At 36.9% G+C, this 16,305-nt stretch overlaps 1 protein-coding gene across 2 annotated transcripts in view; it reads left to right on the plus strand.

Moving 5' to 3' along the window:
* The window catches only part of TRPM7 (transient receptor potential cation channel subfamily M member 7), a 54,707-nt gene that overhangs the window by 29,799 nt on the left and 8,603 nt on the right, over window positions 1-16,305 (plus strand). For both annotated transcript variants that reach the window (XM_050309948.1, XM_050309950.1), the window contains exons 13-28: window positions 1,037-1,090; window positions 1,663-1,803; window positions 2,300-2,434; window positions 3,047-3,327; window positions 3,797-4,025; window positions 5,207-5,362; window positions 5,500-5,643; window positions 6,325-6,453; window positions 7,301-7,585; window positions 8,760-8,934; window positions 9,475-9,607; window positions 10,420-10,604; window positions 11,314-11,446; window positions 11,922-12,637; window positions 14,738-14,814; window positions 15,646-15,705. In XM_050309948.1, the coding sequence (XP_050165905.1) occupies window positions 1,037-1,090; window positions 1,663-1,803; window positions 2,300-2,434; window positions 3,047-3,327; window positions 3,797-4,025; window positions 5,207-5,362; window positions 5,500-5,643; window positions 6,325-6,453; window positions 7,301-7,585; window positions 8,760-8,934; window positions 9,475-9,607; window positions 10,420-10,604; window positions 11,314-11,446; window positions 11,922-12,637; window positions 14,738-14,814; window positions 15,646-15,705 (3,033 nt within the window). The remainder of the gene's footprint in view (window positions 1-1,036; window positions 1,091-1,662; window positions 1,804-2,299; window positions 2,435-3,046; window positions 3,328-3,796; window positions 4,026-5,206; window positions 5,363-5,499; window positions 5,644-6,324; window positions 6,454-7,300; window positions 7,586-8,759; window positions 8,935-9,474; window positions 9,608-10,419; window positions 10,605-11,313; window positions 11,447-11,921; window positions 12,638-14,737; window positions 14,815-15,645; window positions 15,706-16,305) is intronic.

Consider the following 16,305-nt stretch of genomic DNA (forward strand, 5'->3'; position numbering starts at 1 on the left):
AAAAATGGGTGAAACTTGTGCACAAAATATGAGATCTATAGGGCTTCTTCATAGGATGAGTTCTGTCTATAGCAGTTAACTTCATCTAAATAGTTGTAAAAATAGTTTTAATTTGTGAACCTGCATGTTTATAAATATTACTTTAAAAAAATTTGTTACTCCAGATGTTAAGAATTTCAAGGTGGTTTTATATAACACTTAAGTGCTCCACCAAAAATTAGCTAATGTAGTTGTACACATGTACTGAGGAATAGTACACAAATACGGCTTAGACTTGCATTGACAGTCTCATTATCTGCTTTTGAAAATAAAATAAAAAAAAAAAACTTAATTCTTGAGCCAACAGAGCTCTGTAAAGGAGCCCATGGATAAGGGTTTTTTATTAATTGTATTTTTAATTATTTAAAAAGAAGTAATTAAATTCAATTACTTAATTAAATTAATTAAATATTTAAATAAAAATTAAATACTATGGCATTACTTTTACACACTTGATGTGCTTTTGATAGAGTTCTGTGTGGGAGATGGGGCTAACTGTATGTCTATATATGTAGCAGTTCATGCACTCACAGAAAATCAGAGAAGAAATTAAAACCCACTTTAGTGAAAAGGGGAAATCTTCAGACTAAAATTTAAAATGTAAGGGAGCTTTTCCTACGGATCCTACAATACCATAAACATGAGTATCAGTCTGCATTCCTGGAAATTCGTTCTGCTTTTTGTGTTCTGGTTTTGTTGGGATTTTATTGTTTAGTTGGTTTTTTCCCCACCTTTTTAATTTTTTGGACAAACCATGGGTGTAATATTATACCTCAAACTAAAACTGAAGTAAAATGCAGCAAAGAAAGAAATAGTCTATAGCTGCTACAGTGCTGTGATATATTTGCATCTGTTGCATTTCTGTTTGTTTAAAAGCTAGGGATTTTTTATTTGAGCCAACATGCAAAAGTATTTGGCTTGTACTGTAATTTTCTTGTGTTGCCCCTTGCATGTGAATTTCTTATTCCAAACTTTTCTCCTCTCTTTTTTTGTAAAGAAACAAGGCCCAACTAACCCAACACTCTTTCACCTTGTTCGGGATGTCAAACAGGTAAGCTGTAAATATACAAATCTGTCAAACCAGCAATGGTAGTTTTATTATTATTTCTTGTATTTGACTATCCATTTAATCTGTAGTTTAGTAATTAGGTTTTATTGTAAGTAATAAGTTACCTCTTCAGACATTTTGTTGTTTACAATACTTGCTGTTTTATTCTTGATGCTCTGCTACCTGAATGATGTTAAACCTGAAGAATGTTGTCTTCATCTTCCTTTTGAAAATTTTCCTTCTTGGGGGGGATGGAAAGCTGATACTCAACTAGGAGTACTTTTGTTAAAACAATAGACAAAAAAACCAGTGTCTCCCCCCTGCCCCCAAGGGAATAAACATACTAAGGGAGATGTGTATAGAACAGAAGTTATAACCTGGTCTTTTTTTGAAAATAATAACTATTGAGCTATGTAGATGCTTTTTCATTTTTGTCTTGATGTGGTTTTTTTTTTCATATAATGAAATTTTATTTTGTTTTTATTTTTTAGAGCCGTGATAGAACATGTAGAAACACTCTAAGCAAGCTTAAAATTATAATTTGAAAAACTAAAAGATACCTTTTGTATTCCTAGGGAAATCTTCCTCCAGGATATAAAATCAACCTGATTGATGTGGGACTGGTTATTGAATATCTGATGGGAGGCACCTATAGATGCACCTACACAAGGAAACGCTTCAGAGCGATTTACAACAGTCTCAGTGGGAACAATCGGGTATGTGGCAGAGGGGTAACAGGGATGTGTATTCTCAATTAAAAACCCCCAAATCTATATGTGTTTTGGGAGAAAAATTTGATCCATGTTGTTTTGTTCCTCTTTGTCAATGGACTAGTTCTTTTCAAGGCAGTAGTAAGGCCTGTGAGGGCAGCTCAGAGCTGGTTTCGGATTGAGGGCAAACAAAAGGTTTTGTTGTCCTGCTCGTTATTCCAGCACATCCTTATTCCTTCTCTGTGATTCCCTCTTTTCCTACTCACAGGGGAAGAATGGGCACTAAACATGCAGATTATACAGGGCTTGGGATGCAGACACCTTAGCTGCTTGTGTAAGCTGCACTAAACAACAAGTGTAACTGCCTATTTGGTGACTTCTTAAAAATAATGAAAACAAACAAGAAACCATGTTAAATATCCAGTGAAGATTCTGGCTGTGCCACCATATAAGTTCATCAATGTTTCAGTAACCAGACACCTTCTCCTTCTCCCTGTAACAGAGATCTAGTCGAAATCCTTCAAGTGCCACTCCTCAGATGTGTAAAAGCCACGAGTCTTTTGGTAACAGGGCAGACAAGAAGGAAAAAATGCGCCATAATCATTTCATCAAGACAGCACAGCCATACAAACCAAAGGTATGCAACTGTGGGGAACACGGTGGGGGCTTATTTCAAGCAGCTAAGATTGAAAAGCCTGGTTGAAATCCAGGTGCTCACTGAAATGTGAGCAGCAGCAATTGAGCTGAGTTCGGTAAAGCTGGAATTTCAACCTCGCTTTTGTACTTTGTTTCTAAATGGTAGCTGTTTTACTGGATTGTGTAAAGAGTGTTTCTCTTTCAGTACAGTTCTGGGTAAGCTTTGATACGTTAGGGACCAAAAAGCTTATCTTTGACACAGTTCTAGCAGTGAGGTGAGGGAACTCAGTAGATTCAGAGTAAGATTTAACCATGTATTACGACTGTAAGCAGTTTCCATGAGTTTCCTCATTTGTATGTAGGTATATTAGTTACTGCTTTTCTTTTCATCTGTAATTCAAAGTAACTCAGTCTCACAGTTATTAAAATGATTTGGACTCAACTGAAGTTCTCAAACAGAAGTTCCAGCTGCTTTTCAAGTCTTCAGAAATTCTTTTTTTCTTTTTATAATTATATATAATTTGGTTTTGGATCACTCAGCATTTTATTTCGAGTTTATGCAACGACTGAGTATAGAGACTTACAAATGTAACTTCCTGCTTTTGTTTTAAAGATTGACACTGGTGCAGAAGAGGGAAAAAAGAAAAGAACCAAAGATGAAATAGTAGACATAGATGATCCTGAAACGAGACGTTTTGCTTATCCTCTCAACGAGCTGCTGTTGTGGGCGGTGTTAATGAAGAGGCAGAAAATGGCCCTGTTTTTCTGGCAGCACGGCGAGGAGTCCATGGCAAAAGCTCTGGTTGCTTGCAAAGTGTATCGTTCAATGGCATATGAAGCAAAACAAAGTGACCTTGTTGATGACACTTCAGAAGAACTGAAGCAGTATTCCAAGTAAATTACATTTATATGGTTCAAAATATTTCCTTGGCCTTTGCAATAAAAGTAGTGGACTACATATGAACAAAACAAACTGTTCTATTACCGCACTTGAAGACAATTCCTTTGTGCAAAAAAAGTTTGAGTGGCACTCTCGTAGAAGTTTTATATTAGATATTGCTCTCTCTTGAAAGCTCTTACAAGTTTTTATTTATAGTTGAATTAAAAGAACAATGAATGTGCCATTTACTTCTGTGTAATTTCTGTGCATGTTTTAATAGCTGTTTGTAGCATGCATATGTTTTTAATGGAAACCACAGATTGATGTGTTATAGTTACAAATTACAATGTATCTGCATAGAAGGGACAAATAATGCCCCTCCAAGTTGTGCTATTGGGAATTTGTACAGGAAAATTTACGCCAAACTCAGGGTCATTTTCTCTAGGTACTATACTTTGTTTTGTTGGTTTTTCTTCATTCTAGTGAGTTTGGCCAACTGGCAGTCGAGCTGTTAGAACAGTCCTTCCGACAAGACGAGACTATGGCCATGAAATTATTAACCTATGAGCTTAAGAACTGGAGTAACTCCACTTGTCTGAAGCTGGCAGTGTCATCCAGGCTCCGTCCCTTCGTAGCACACACCTGTACACAGATGTTGTTATCGGATATGTGGATGGGAAGGCTGAACATGAGGAAGAATTCGTGGTACAAAGTAAGTGTTGTCTCAGTTTATTGGTGTAAAAAGGGTCAGTGGAGTTTATGTTTAAAGGGAAGGAAAGTGTGTGTTTAAATGCTATTGGTATAAAGCTTCCACAACTATAGCTTGCATTAATAAATCCTGTAAACCAGTCTCCTGTAACATAATCAAAACTGGAAGTATTTGTTGTAAACTCTTCTTTTGACACTCTATTATCTTTTCAAATAAGGTACAGAAATATAGAAGGCAAAAACCAGGCAAGTAGCCTTTAATCAGAGGCTTAAAGAGATCATGTGAATACTAATCCACTACTAAAAACCAAAGTAGTAACAAACCTTAACAGACAGAAAACCCGCTGTAAGACTGTAGTTTTGTGCATTTTGGCTTTTTACAGGGAGCACATAATTTCTATTTTGGAGGAACTGAGCAAAAGCAGGGCACGGAACAAAACAAGGGTAGGCAAATCGGGGACAGGTTTTCCAGTGGTGGCCTTTGTGATGTAGATCAATTGAACCAAAATGGGAGTTGCATATTTCTTTGAGATGGTGTGCCAAAACCTCATAGTTGCTAGAAATATAATGGAATGAAACCTTCCTACAAAATATCTACAAGCATCATTTAACTTGTGACCTACTAAAATCTGGTTTGATAACTGATTAACCATTTTCTTGCTTGCTTTGTAACATGCTAATGACAGTAAGTAGCTTTCACTTACTCTCTTCATCTATACCTTAGCCCGTTTTTCTGCCATAAATTGAAAAAACAACCCAAAACCAAACACACACCACTCCTGTCTCCCCCTGCAAATCACAACCTTGTGTATGCATTTTAAAATACACCTTAACTGTACACAGCTCCAGAGTTTCTGGGAGTGGATTAAAGAACAGAGTGTGAACACAACATCTCTATCTTCAGTCTTGGAGTAGATTCTTTCTAGTGGCTTTTAGTTTTGGTATTTGTTAGTTTTTTCCCATTTCCTCTATCTTCAAGTCAAGAAACACTCTGAATGTGTCATCTTAGGCTCTTTAGTGTATGTACAAGTAGTAACAACTAATTATTTTCTACATTTTTCCCCCTGAGTAACAAAGCAAGTGAAATTTAAATTATATATTTTCAGAGGATATTCTGTGTGTTGGTGTATTCTGGTACTTTAATGTAGCTGTGAACTATTTGCACTTAGTCTTCATCTTTTCCAGGTGATACTGAGTATTTTACTCCCTCCTGCTATACTGCTGTTGGAATATAAGACCAAGGCTGAAATGTCACACATTCCTCAGTCTCAAGATGCGCATCAAATGGCAATGGATGACAGTGAAATCAACTTCCAGACTGTAGCAGATGAAATACCTATGGTAATGTGGGGCAGGGCGAGGTATTAAAGCAATATTCCTACCTTAAATAGTTACGTTTTTAAGTCAAAGCAAGAGTTGAAATGAGTGTCAAAAGGCACGTGTTTCTGTGTGTGAAGTTAACAGTCCTTTCATTTTAGGAGGTTTTTAAAGAAGTAAAGATCTTGGACAGTTCTTTGGAAAAGCATGATATGGAGACTCCAGCAAAACCTAAAAGGCTCCCAATCACACAGAAGTTTTATGCATTTTATCATGCCCCAATTGTGAAGTTTTGGTTTAATACGGTGAGTTTTTTTCTGTGTGGTGTGTATTTCATTTGAAAATGTAACACAGGTTTTTTTGGATCTTTTCCCGGCATGTAACTCTGACTGAATCAAAGGTTTAAGCACTTTCCAAAAAAAAAAAAAAAAAAAAAAAAAAACCAAACCAAAAAACCTCCTTACCTTGCTAAGCTGGAAATGACAAGTACTTGATTTTGAAGAACTGCATATGCACATGCCCTGTGGTTTGGGGTTTTTTTGAAGTTCATGATGTTGGCTTTGGAAATACCTTTTTATTTTTTTTTTTTTTTTTTAAAGCTAAGAGAGTAATTAGCATGAACGTTTTTATTCTGGTCTGAGTAATTAATTTCATCAGTTACCAGCAGGAGTTCTGTAACCATTTATTAGGCTGAAGTGTTCATGCACGGCTTTGTTTCAATTACTGTAATAGAAATGGTAGAATTTATACTAAAGGAAAATAGCTGTAATAAGAGCAAAGCTTTGCTAACAATAAATAGCTTGTTACAACTCTTTTTCCTCTTCTAAGATGAAAATGTTTCTATTCCCTTGGCTGTTTAAAGGGGTAAATACAGTCCTGTAATCCTATTTGAAGCTTTTATTATGTACCACATCAAAAGATTCCATGCACATCTATAAAGAGCCCCTCAGTAATTATATGTATAATATTTTATTTGTGTTTTTTAGTTGGCATATTTAGGATTCCTCATGCTCTACACGTTTGTGGTTCTGGTAAAGATGGAAGAATTGCCATCTGTTCAGGAGTGGATTGTTATTGCTTACATTTTCACATCGGCAATCGAGAAAATCCGTGAGGTATGCCTGGAACAGTCTGGGATTTTAGTTTTTTTGTAAAACAGTATGCTTGAAACTATGATTCTGTAAGGAAAAGAACCCAAGATCAGGGTATGTGATGTAATATATTTATCTTAAACTTTGGTATAGGCTGGAGATGGAGGACTGTAAAACAAGGCAGGTTTTTCTTCCTAAATATTAAGAAACTGGCAATGACATGCTGGTCAGATTTCTTTGGTTAAAACACATCACTACCCCACCCTCCCCAGCTGATTGCTGCTTTTTTTGATTCTGTAACTCCCTGCCAACAAGTTGCAATGCAATAAACAACCTTACTTTTCTGACAGGTGAAATGTGTATTTATTTATTAGCGCCAATCAGACTCTACCACTGTGCCATGAGCAAGATATCAAAACAAAAAAAAAGCTTTACTGAGACAGGATAGAGATCATAACTACAACATTCCCAGTCAACAAGAGACTCTTGAGGATTTTTAAAAGCATTTTTAAATGGGAAAAAGAAAGTTAGTTCTTTAATCTGGTACCTCAGGCCCAACTGAAGGGCAGGTAGTAGGGCTCATTTTTGCAACAGTATCCTCCTCAAAAGAAATAAAAACACCAAAACCCACCAAACTCCAAATTTCTTCCTAAATTGTTTCGAAAGAGTGAAACTTGCATTCTCCTCTCCTTGTTGTGAAGCTGACACAGTTAAACACTGGCTTTGATTTCTCAGTGCATAGAATTATCCATTTGAATAGATATTTTATTTTTGCAAGTACAAAAATATCAGTGATTTATACGTTTCTCTGTTGGTCCCTGTGCAATAAATATGAGCAGTCCTGACCTTTATTTTTTTTTTTCCTCCCTAGATTTTTATGTCAGAGGCTGGGAAGATTAATCAGAAGATCAAAGTGTGGTTCAGTGATTACTTCAATATCAGTGACACAGTTGCCATTGTCACTTTCTTCATCGGGTTTGCATTAAGATTTGGAGCAAAGGGGAATTTTGGAGAAAACACTTACAGAGAAAATTATGTCTTTGTTGCTGGAAGAATAACATACTGTCTCAATATAATTTTTTGGTATGTGCGATTACTGGATTTTCTAGCTGTAAATCAGCAGGCTGGACCTTATGTTATGATGATTGGGAAAATGGTAAGTACTTTTGTTACTGTTTTTTTTTTGGTTGGTTGGTTGGTTGGTTGGGTTTTTTGTTTTGGTTTTTTGGGGTTTTTTTTTGGTTTGGTTTGGTTTTTTTTACCAACTGAAATTTGTTTTCTTTGCTGCATCCATTTACAGTTTCTCTCATAGTTTTATTTAGCAAAATGTTGCTTGTCCTGGTGTAAAATGTTAACAACTCGGTGTGCAGAATTAGCTCACTGGAAGATCACTTAAGCGTTTCAAAAGGAGTACTGATTAGAAGGCTTCTTTTATTATGTAACTTTCTCTGTCACAGAATTTTAAGAAAGTGGCAAATCTTTCTCCTCTGTTCTGTTTCGTTCTTAGCTGTCAGAGACTTAAATGACTATGATGAAGCCTTTTTCTTGGCTCAGCTAGCATTGCTTCCCTTTTGGGTCTGAGATTTATTTCTAACCTTTGTGCTCCTTAGGGCAGGACTTTGACTTGTTTTGTGTCCTAAAGCACCTAAAGTTTTGTGCTGTGGAAAATTGGGAATAGATCATGGCCCTGTTCTTGTCTTATCAACTTAAAAAATGCTCAGATTGTTTAAATTTAAAATTAAATAACCTATCTCTACTGTCAGTAGTTCTTGTAAATATTAAAACATATGTTAAGTCTTCAGTGCTGTATAAATGAAGGTGGAAAGGGTTTTTATGTTTCTTCCCTCGACAAAACAGTTCCTAAAAAGTTGAACTTGTCATTCCTTAAAAATGAGGGCATCAAGTTGCTCATACCTCACTTGGATTTCTTGCAAGAGGCATAGGATCTGTGTTCCAGCCTTTGGAAAACTACTGCTGGGTTTTGTGCAGCTGTTCAGTACATTTAGGAAGGAATGTTTCTCTTTGTCAGATTCTACTCAGGCACATAATAGTTATTTGAGTTATATAGGAAATATATTCAATTGCCTTTGGCCAGGGATACTAAGTAAGCTCTAAGAAAGGACAGGGAAAAAACCCCAACAATTGTGTGGGTTTTCTAACAGGTTTTGTTATTTAACAAAAATTTCTGACTGAAACATAAGCGTCCTGGACTTTTTTCCGTATGTAATTCTTAGAATTTGTCAAGTGTACACTGTCACTGTAAAAGTGTTTCAAGGTGTGAAATCACAGTAGTGACCTCGTGGATTAACTGACTTTTTCTGTGTTGATAGGTGGCCAACATGTTTTACATTGTGGTGATTATGGCCCTTGTACTACTCAGTTTTGGGGTTCCCAGGAAGGCAATATTGTATCCTGATGAGGCACCCTCTTGGACTCTTGCTCGAGATATTGTGTTCCATCCATACTGGATGATTTTTGGAGAAGTGTATGCCTATGAAATTGATGGTAAGACATTGCAATTTTGAGACAAGTAAAGAGAAAACTTACTCAGATAAGATCTACTCAAGATCTTACAGAATTCCAACGTTCTGAAGTGAAATGGCTGCTGCTGTTGACATTGGTTCCATTCATTGGATTGTCTCCTCTTTGTGGGTTGCAGCTCTGTAACTTCTTGACCTGACTTCTTCTTATCCTTTCTAAAGCTTGAATGGCTTAGAATGGAAACTCTTTGTAATCACAGTTTCTCACAAGGTTGTTCATAGCAAGATCCTGGAATCCTCCCCCACAGCTGTCATGCCGTTTTGGCTGTGGTGGTGTACTCTGCTTTTTAAAAAAATCTGATAATATGATCATACCGTAGTAATAATCAGATATTTTGGTGTTTTTCTCCCATGTCCTAAATGCATGGAGACATTTTGAATTGCAGAACCAGTGCATGATGGTTGTTACGAACTTTGTGACCATTTTTTTTTTTCTGTATCTCTACCTGCTGGGAGTTCTAAAAAACGTACATATCTTCTCTGTATCCTTTTTTTCCCAACACAGTATGTGCAAATAATTCTGATGAAAAAGTTGCTCATCTCTGTGGCCCAGGAACATGGTTGACCCCATTTCTTCAAGCTGTCTACCTCTTTGTACAGTACATAATCATGGTTAATCTCCTTATTGCATTTTTCAAGTAAGTATATGGATAATTGGTAATTTTTGCTAATAATTTGAGAAGTTTATATTTTATTACAATAAGATGACAAGATGAGAAGAACTGATGCCAGTTCAAAGCAATCCCAGTTTTTTCAGCTTCTAAGTGTGTTTTTTGTCTCCTCCTCACTGCAAGCCCATGGCTAAGTTAAGGAACTGAGTGATCTGTGACACAACAGGAATCAGAAGTTTAAGAAAAATTGAAAGCATTTTGTAACTTCACTTTGTTAGAAAACAAACAATATTGTTTCTTTGTCTTTGTATTGACTGTTGTTCCTAAATTCATTTAGTGTTCTCTAGTTGGTTGAGTTCAATTGTATTAAATTGTATTAATTGCCTTTTATAGTTCTCTGCAAGTGTTTGATTTATGGGCATAAGCAGCTCACGAACACTGGAGAATGGCAGACTGCAGAATTGATGTGGTCTGATATAAAAATCTGGGTTTAGTTAGAAACAAAAATTTTCTTTTTGTTCCTCAAACTTGAAACTTGATCTCAATGTGATTTATTTCTGAGTAAAAGTACTGAGGTGTTACCAGAAGGGAAAAATTTTTAACCCTCTCCTTGCTTTAGATCATGGTGTTTTCTTGAATGTGTTTCCAACTTCCACCCAAATAATTTTGAAGCAAAAAACAAGTTCATGCTTTTGTCTCTTACTTAAATGACTTCAGAATTCAAGGTTGTTATCACAGAGCTACAAAACCCCCCAACAACCACTGAACACACACCAACACCTCTCCCCCAGCCCCCCAAACCCACCTTGGTGTGTTAACATTGTTCTGTTCCCTTTCAGCAACGTGTATTTACAAGTCAAGGCAATTTCAAACATTGTGTGGAAGTATCAGCGCTATCATTTCATTATGGCCTACCACGAAAAACCTGTTCTGCCTCCGCCGCTGATCATTCTCAGCCACATGGCCTCCCTCTTCTGCTGTATTTGTAAAAGAAGACAGACAGACAAGGCTTCAGATGGGCCAAGTATGAACAGTTATTGTCCAGAAAATCGCAGTACCTTTTTTGATATGGGTAAAGCAAACTGTTCAGAAAGTGCTGTGTACTTGGTTATAGTGGAGATTTTGGAGAGAGTTGAAGTGGGTCTTAATTTTTCGTTTTTCTGATATTGGTTAAGAATCTAATTCTGTTCAGTCACAATGCTTTTATGAAAGGTATAAATGCACAGTCCCTAAAAACCTCCAGTTAAACTGACTTATGACAAAAACAAAAAACCAAAGAGATTTGATTTCCTGTTCTGTTAATGGAGAAGATTTTTATTTTTCTTCCTGAAAACTTCTTTGAAACTTAAAAAAAAATTTAATGAGGAGTTCCACAGAGAATAAAATCCAGCTAAGGAATCTAGCTTGTGCCTCAGAGAAAAAGGGATTGAAGGGTATGAATGTAAGGAATGAATGTAAGAAATGATAATATTGTGCACAGATCCTGTCAGAATTACTACTTTGATTTTATTTTATTGTAAATCTTTTACCTTGAACTTGTTTCTGTCAGTGAGACAGCAAGGGTCTTAGGTGGCACCCTGGTGGGGTCTTTTTGTTTTTTGTTTTCTTTTGGCTTTTCTAAGGTGTCTTTTAAGGATGTTTTTTAAACACCCTTTGTAGTGTTTTGACTATTAGTTTTCAGCACTTGTACAACTTCCCTACATATGTAGCATAACTGTTTCATCTCTCTTTAGAACTCTTCCTGACAGAAGAAGATCAGAAGAAACTCCATGATTTTGAAGAACTGTGTGTTGAGATGTATTTCAATGAAAAGGATGATAAATTTCATTCTGGAAGTGAGGAGAGGATTCGAGTCACATTCGAACGGTAGAATATTTGCAAATAAAATTTCTGAATAGAGAATTAGAACTTTTGCAAGTTTTTTTAAATGTGCTTTAAGAGGGAGGGATGCAGCACAAGAACGTAAGTGTTTGCACAAACTTTAGATGGTATCTTTCCATTTTTGTACAGAAATTGATAATGTGATTGATGCTTCTTGATCTGCAGCAGCGCCCAGGAAACTGAGGCAATTGTATTATTTAGTTTCCTGTGATGTTTTAACAAACTGATAGATTTGAAAAAGTGTTGTAGGCACTCTATTGATGGGTATTTAAATTCTAAGAGTCAGAAGTACATACAAATGTAGTATTACCAAACAATCCAATACTATTGTGTATACCATCTTATAATTTCAGAGGTTTCTTCCCTCTGATTAAGTGGGCAGAAAGTGTTACAGAGATGCTTCTTTTGCATATTGAGAAAAATACCTTTCATATCTCCTTCATAATCTGATTTTTCTCAGGGTGGAGCAAATGTGCATTCAGATCAAGGAAGTTGGTGATCGTGTCAACTACATAAAACGGTCATTACAGTCTTTAGATTCACAGATTGGCCACCTCCAAGATCTGTCTGCTCTGACAGTGGATACCCTGAAAACACTGACTGCACAGAAAGCGTCAGAAGCCAGCAAGGTTCATAATGAAATCACACGGGAACTGAGCATTTCAAAACATTTGGCACAAAACCTCATTGAGGATGGCTCCCTAAGATCATCTGTGTGGAAAAAGCACAGCATTGGAAACGTCTTTGGTTCTTTCCCACAAGGAGGCCTTGAAAGTAACAACGCTTTACTCTGTAACATTTCTATCCGAGATGAGAAAGAAGCCCAACATAAGACAATTGGTCAGGAGTTGGCTCCAGTTCCCCGAAGAGAAGAAAAAAACTTCCAAGAGGCAGGTTCCTCAGGCAGTGCCTTATTTTCAAATGCTGTTTCCCCTCCAGAACTTCGCCAGCGAATACAGGCTGCTGAGATCTCAAAGTCCATAAATAAAAGTAAAAAATTAGGCAACTCATCCAACAGCATGCCACACGTAACATCCCCAACAGCAAAGTTCTTTGTTAGCACTCCATCTCGACCCAGTTGCAAAAGTCAGCTGGATTCTTCAGCAAAGCACGAAGAGACTGTGTTCTCTAAGGCTACAGAAGGAGATAATAATGTAGAATTTGGTGCATTTGTGGGTAAGTATAACAAAGTAGATTCTGAGTGTCCTGAAGTCATTATTAGCTGCTCTTATCCTTTTGCTTCTGGCTCTGCTTGCCTTGCTTTCACCCAACCTTGTGTTGAAAATGGAGGATACGTTAATTGTGGTTTTGTTCATGATGAGAGTGACACTAATGATAACTACAGCTGCAGAGCTGACAAATGTGATCACCAGTCCTCTGTCAAGTTATCGAAGAACAAGCCCCAAACGAAGTTCTCTTTGTCAACTGGCAACTTGACGTCAACAGTCAACTGTGGCGGCTCACATGGAAAATTGAATATTAAAGATGGACTTTCCAAAAGTCAGCATGTCCATGCAATGGAACTACAAACCCGAGATTTGTGTTCTAACATCCTTATGGGACTACTTCATAAACTGTGGACCAAATCTAAGCCACAAGGTTTGACTTACCAAGAATTGTATAGTATTTTGGGTGTATTCCGGTTGCAGGTGACTTCATTCTACCATTTTGCTCTGCTTTTTTTGCTTTTAACATCTCTAATTTCCCTATGTCGCTTGAACGTTGTTTTTAACTTAAACTATAATTTCTCCATAATTCTGTCACATAGACAATATTTTTCTGCAAAACATTACCCAGTTGTTGACTTCAGCAGTTCGGTGCAATTAGCAGCTGTACGACTTGGTACGGGCATCGTAGACAAATATCTGTGACTCATTATAAAGCTCCTGCCTTCTCATTGCATAAACCAAAAATATTGTCTATTTCTTGACGTAATTACAGAACACTTCTTAGGCTGATGGAGTCCTGGACAAATATCTCTGTGGTATCTGTGTCAAGCTGAGGGTTCCTCCTATACTATATTTCTAAACACTGTTATAACTGGGATCTTCCACTGTTGCCTAGGCTAACGTGTATTTGGGCAGTCATTTTGGAAGTTTCCAAAATCCTTTAATTCAATACAACATTTTGCCTCCCCTCAAGTTTTTTTGCTTAGCATTAAAAAGGTGGATGTTTTTGCACAGTTTACCTACATATTTGGACGGTAAAACAGTGGCAGATTCATTGCACAACACAGGTGTGGGTTTACTAACTGATTCCTGTAACGTAGGTAATGCTTTAAGTACGCTCGGTGTATGGCAGAAGATGGGAATCTGGAATTATCAGGTTGCCCGCAGAGGTGTTGTCTTGCCCTAATTGTTTAGGGATGTCTCAGTGTTTTCCAAAGGTTTGCTTAGGATGTAGAAATTTGAATCTCTAGGCAAGGGTTTATTCTACTGCTGTGAAACTTTGATTTCTAAGAAGTTCCCTACGCACACTCGTGTTTTTAGATTGGCATATGCATAGGAAGAGTATCTACAATTTGCACACTCATTGGCTTTTTGTTTACAAGTGTCTCAGGTTGAAAAAAAAAGGTGTGGGTTTTTTTTAATTCAGAAAGCAAGACTAAACAGAAATATTGGACAGTGATTGTATAACTCTTATCTAATCTTTAAATGTACTTCACCACTAATAACTTTGAATACTAACTGTACTTATTTACTGGAGCCAGATTTTTTGTGTATGGTCCTCTGACATCTCTAGCATTTACAAGATGCTCTTCATTCCTCCTGCCCACAATTTGTAAAATTGTGGTACCGTGCAGGTTTCAATTGTGAAGCTAAGTAGATTTCCAGTTATTATAAAGCCACATGCTTGGGAAAATTCTGAGAAGTATTTCTTGCAGCTGTGAGGATGAAGGGTATATTGTAAAAGCTGCCTCCAGAAAACTCTCTGCTTTTCCTTCATTTGTCATGCATACATAAAAGTGTTGTAATTCAGACCTTGTTCCTTCCCCGGGAGGAGAACACGCTGGAGTAAAGTTTTGAAATATTAGCTTTACCTTTTGAACTGTGGTGATCCACACCTCAGTGTGGGAAAAGCAGTAGTTTCGTATCAACACATCGTCACACTGATTTTTACTTTAGTGTGTTTGTAATGTCTTTTCTCGTGCAAACAGGCACAGAGACCTTAGGTGGTTTGTAACCCTTTGCTATGGTGATGCAAACTCTTGGCATGGTCAGAACATTGGAGGTTGCTTTGATTTTGAATACTCTTTTTGAATTCACTGTGTCAAAGGTCACAGAGACAGCATGGACTTGCAGCGGTTTAAGGAGGCAGCGAGCAAAATGAAAGACAGAAGTGTCAACATCGAGGTAAGCAGCGTGAAAGACTCTGCCAAATGTGTTAATGGGGATTGTTGTCTTTGAAACTGTAACCTTTTGAAAAAGTCTTGAAAGCAAATATCATCAGAGAACTTACGGTCTTTGCAGACTGCACTCTGCATCTGGTTTATGATTAAAAAAACATCAGGTGGAAGCTCATGCAACCTTAACTGCCATCAGATACTGTTACTTCGTAATAGGATACTAATGAAATAATAAACAAGATCTGAGGTTATGAAAGCTGAGATGAGTGCAACTGTGAATTAAGATCAAATTAAGTATCCCATAATTAGTGTTTAGTGAAATGTTTGACACTCATAATTCATGATCAGCCTTTAGGAAGGCTAAAGTGATTTACATTATAATTTATAGAACAAGATGACAGTGTATATGGTTTTGAAAGTGACCAAAATTGTTCATTATGCTTCCAAGAAGAAAAGGCTTTTCTATTGAACTTGTCATAAACTAAAGGGAGTAATTTCCATTTTCTTAAAGGATAATAAAAATAACTAAATAGAAAGTGGTTAATCAAAATAAACCTGTCCTTCAAGTGCTGTAGTGTATATATATATAGGAAAGCTAGTTTTCCCTGTGTAACTGTTAAGTTAGTAAATACAAGTTATCATTTGCAGTTACCCCATATTCAGGGGAGAATATGCCTTGAGAATTGCATTGTGACCATTTGCAATGTTTCTGTTCTGCCGAGTTGCTTCTTCTGAACCTTCTGATAAGTATAATAAGTGACTAATATGCTTTTTATGTGTATTTTTGGCATGGGTTTTTTGGTGGTAATGTTTATGATTTGCTTTGGTTTTATTATAGGAGCAACAGGAGGACTTCAAAAAAGCTATACTGGAGGGCATAGAGACAACCAGACTTCAAGTAAGTAAAGGAAGTTTCCATTTATTAGGGACGTTATTTTCAACAGATACTAAATGCATTCTTTACAGTAAAGACATGCAACTCTGTTTTGTTATCCCGCTCTCTGTAAGCTGGATGTCCCCCTGATGCAGGTCTAAATGGTTTTGGTGTTTGCTACTATTGGGATACAAAGTCCAGTAGCACTTTCAGACAATATTGCTGTTCTTAGATGCTTAGTGATAGAGCTGTCCCAGCTTGACTTGGGACTGGTTTGATTCTTACTTTTCATGTAGGCACTACAGTCATTGATTGTAAGATGCTGAAGATGTGCTGAACACTGAAACACGTAGAGACCTAAAAACGGGTCTTCAGAAGACACTTCCAGCAGGTGCATTCTCTGTGTTGCCTTCCAGTGAAGTGTTTGTTTAGGGGTGTAAAGAAATAGTCTTTACACACACACAGACACACACACACATACATACACAGAGGCCTGTATGTATGTGTTCAGGTGTGTGGGGTGTATTCCTTAAGAGGGAAGGGTCAAAAAAGGTGGTAACAATTTCCTGACTGTTGTAGATCTTGGAATCAAAAGCAGGGCATGGTGGATTCTTGTATTTTATT

Source organism: Myiozetetes cayanensis, unplaced genomic scaffold (genome assembly GCF_022539395.1).
Source record: "Myiozetetes cayanensis isolate MyiCay16 unplaced genomic scaffold, myiCay2020 scf14, whole genome shotgun sequence".
In the NCBI taxonomy this organism is placed as follows: Eukaryota; Metazoa; Chordata; class Aves; order Passeriformes; family Tyrannidae; genus Myiozetetes; species Myiozetetes cayanensis.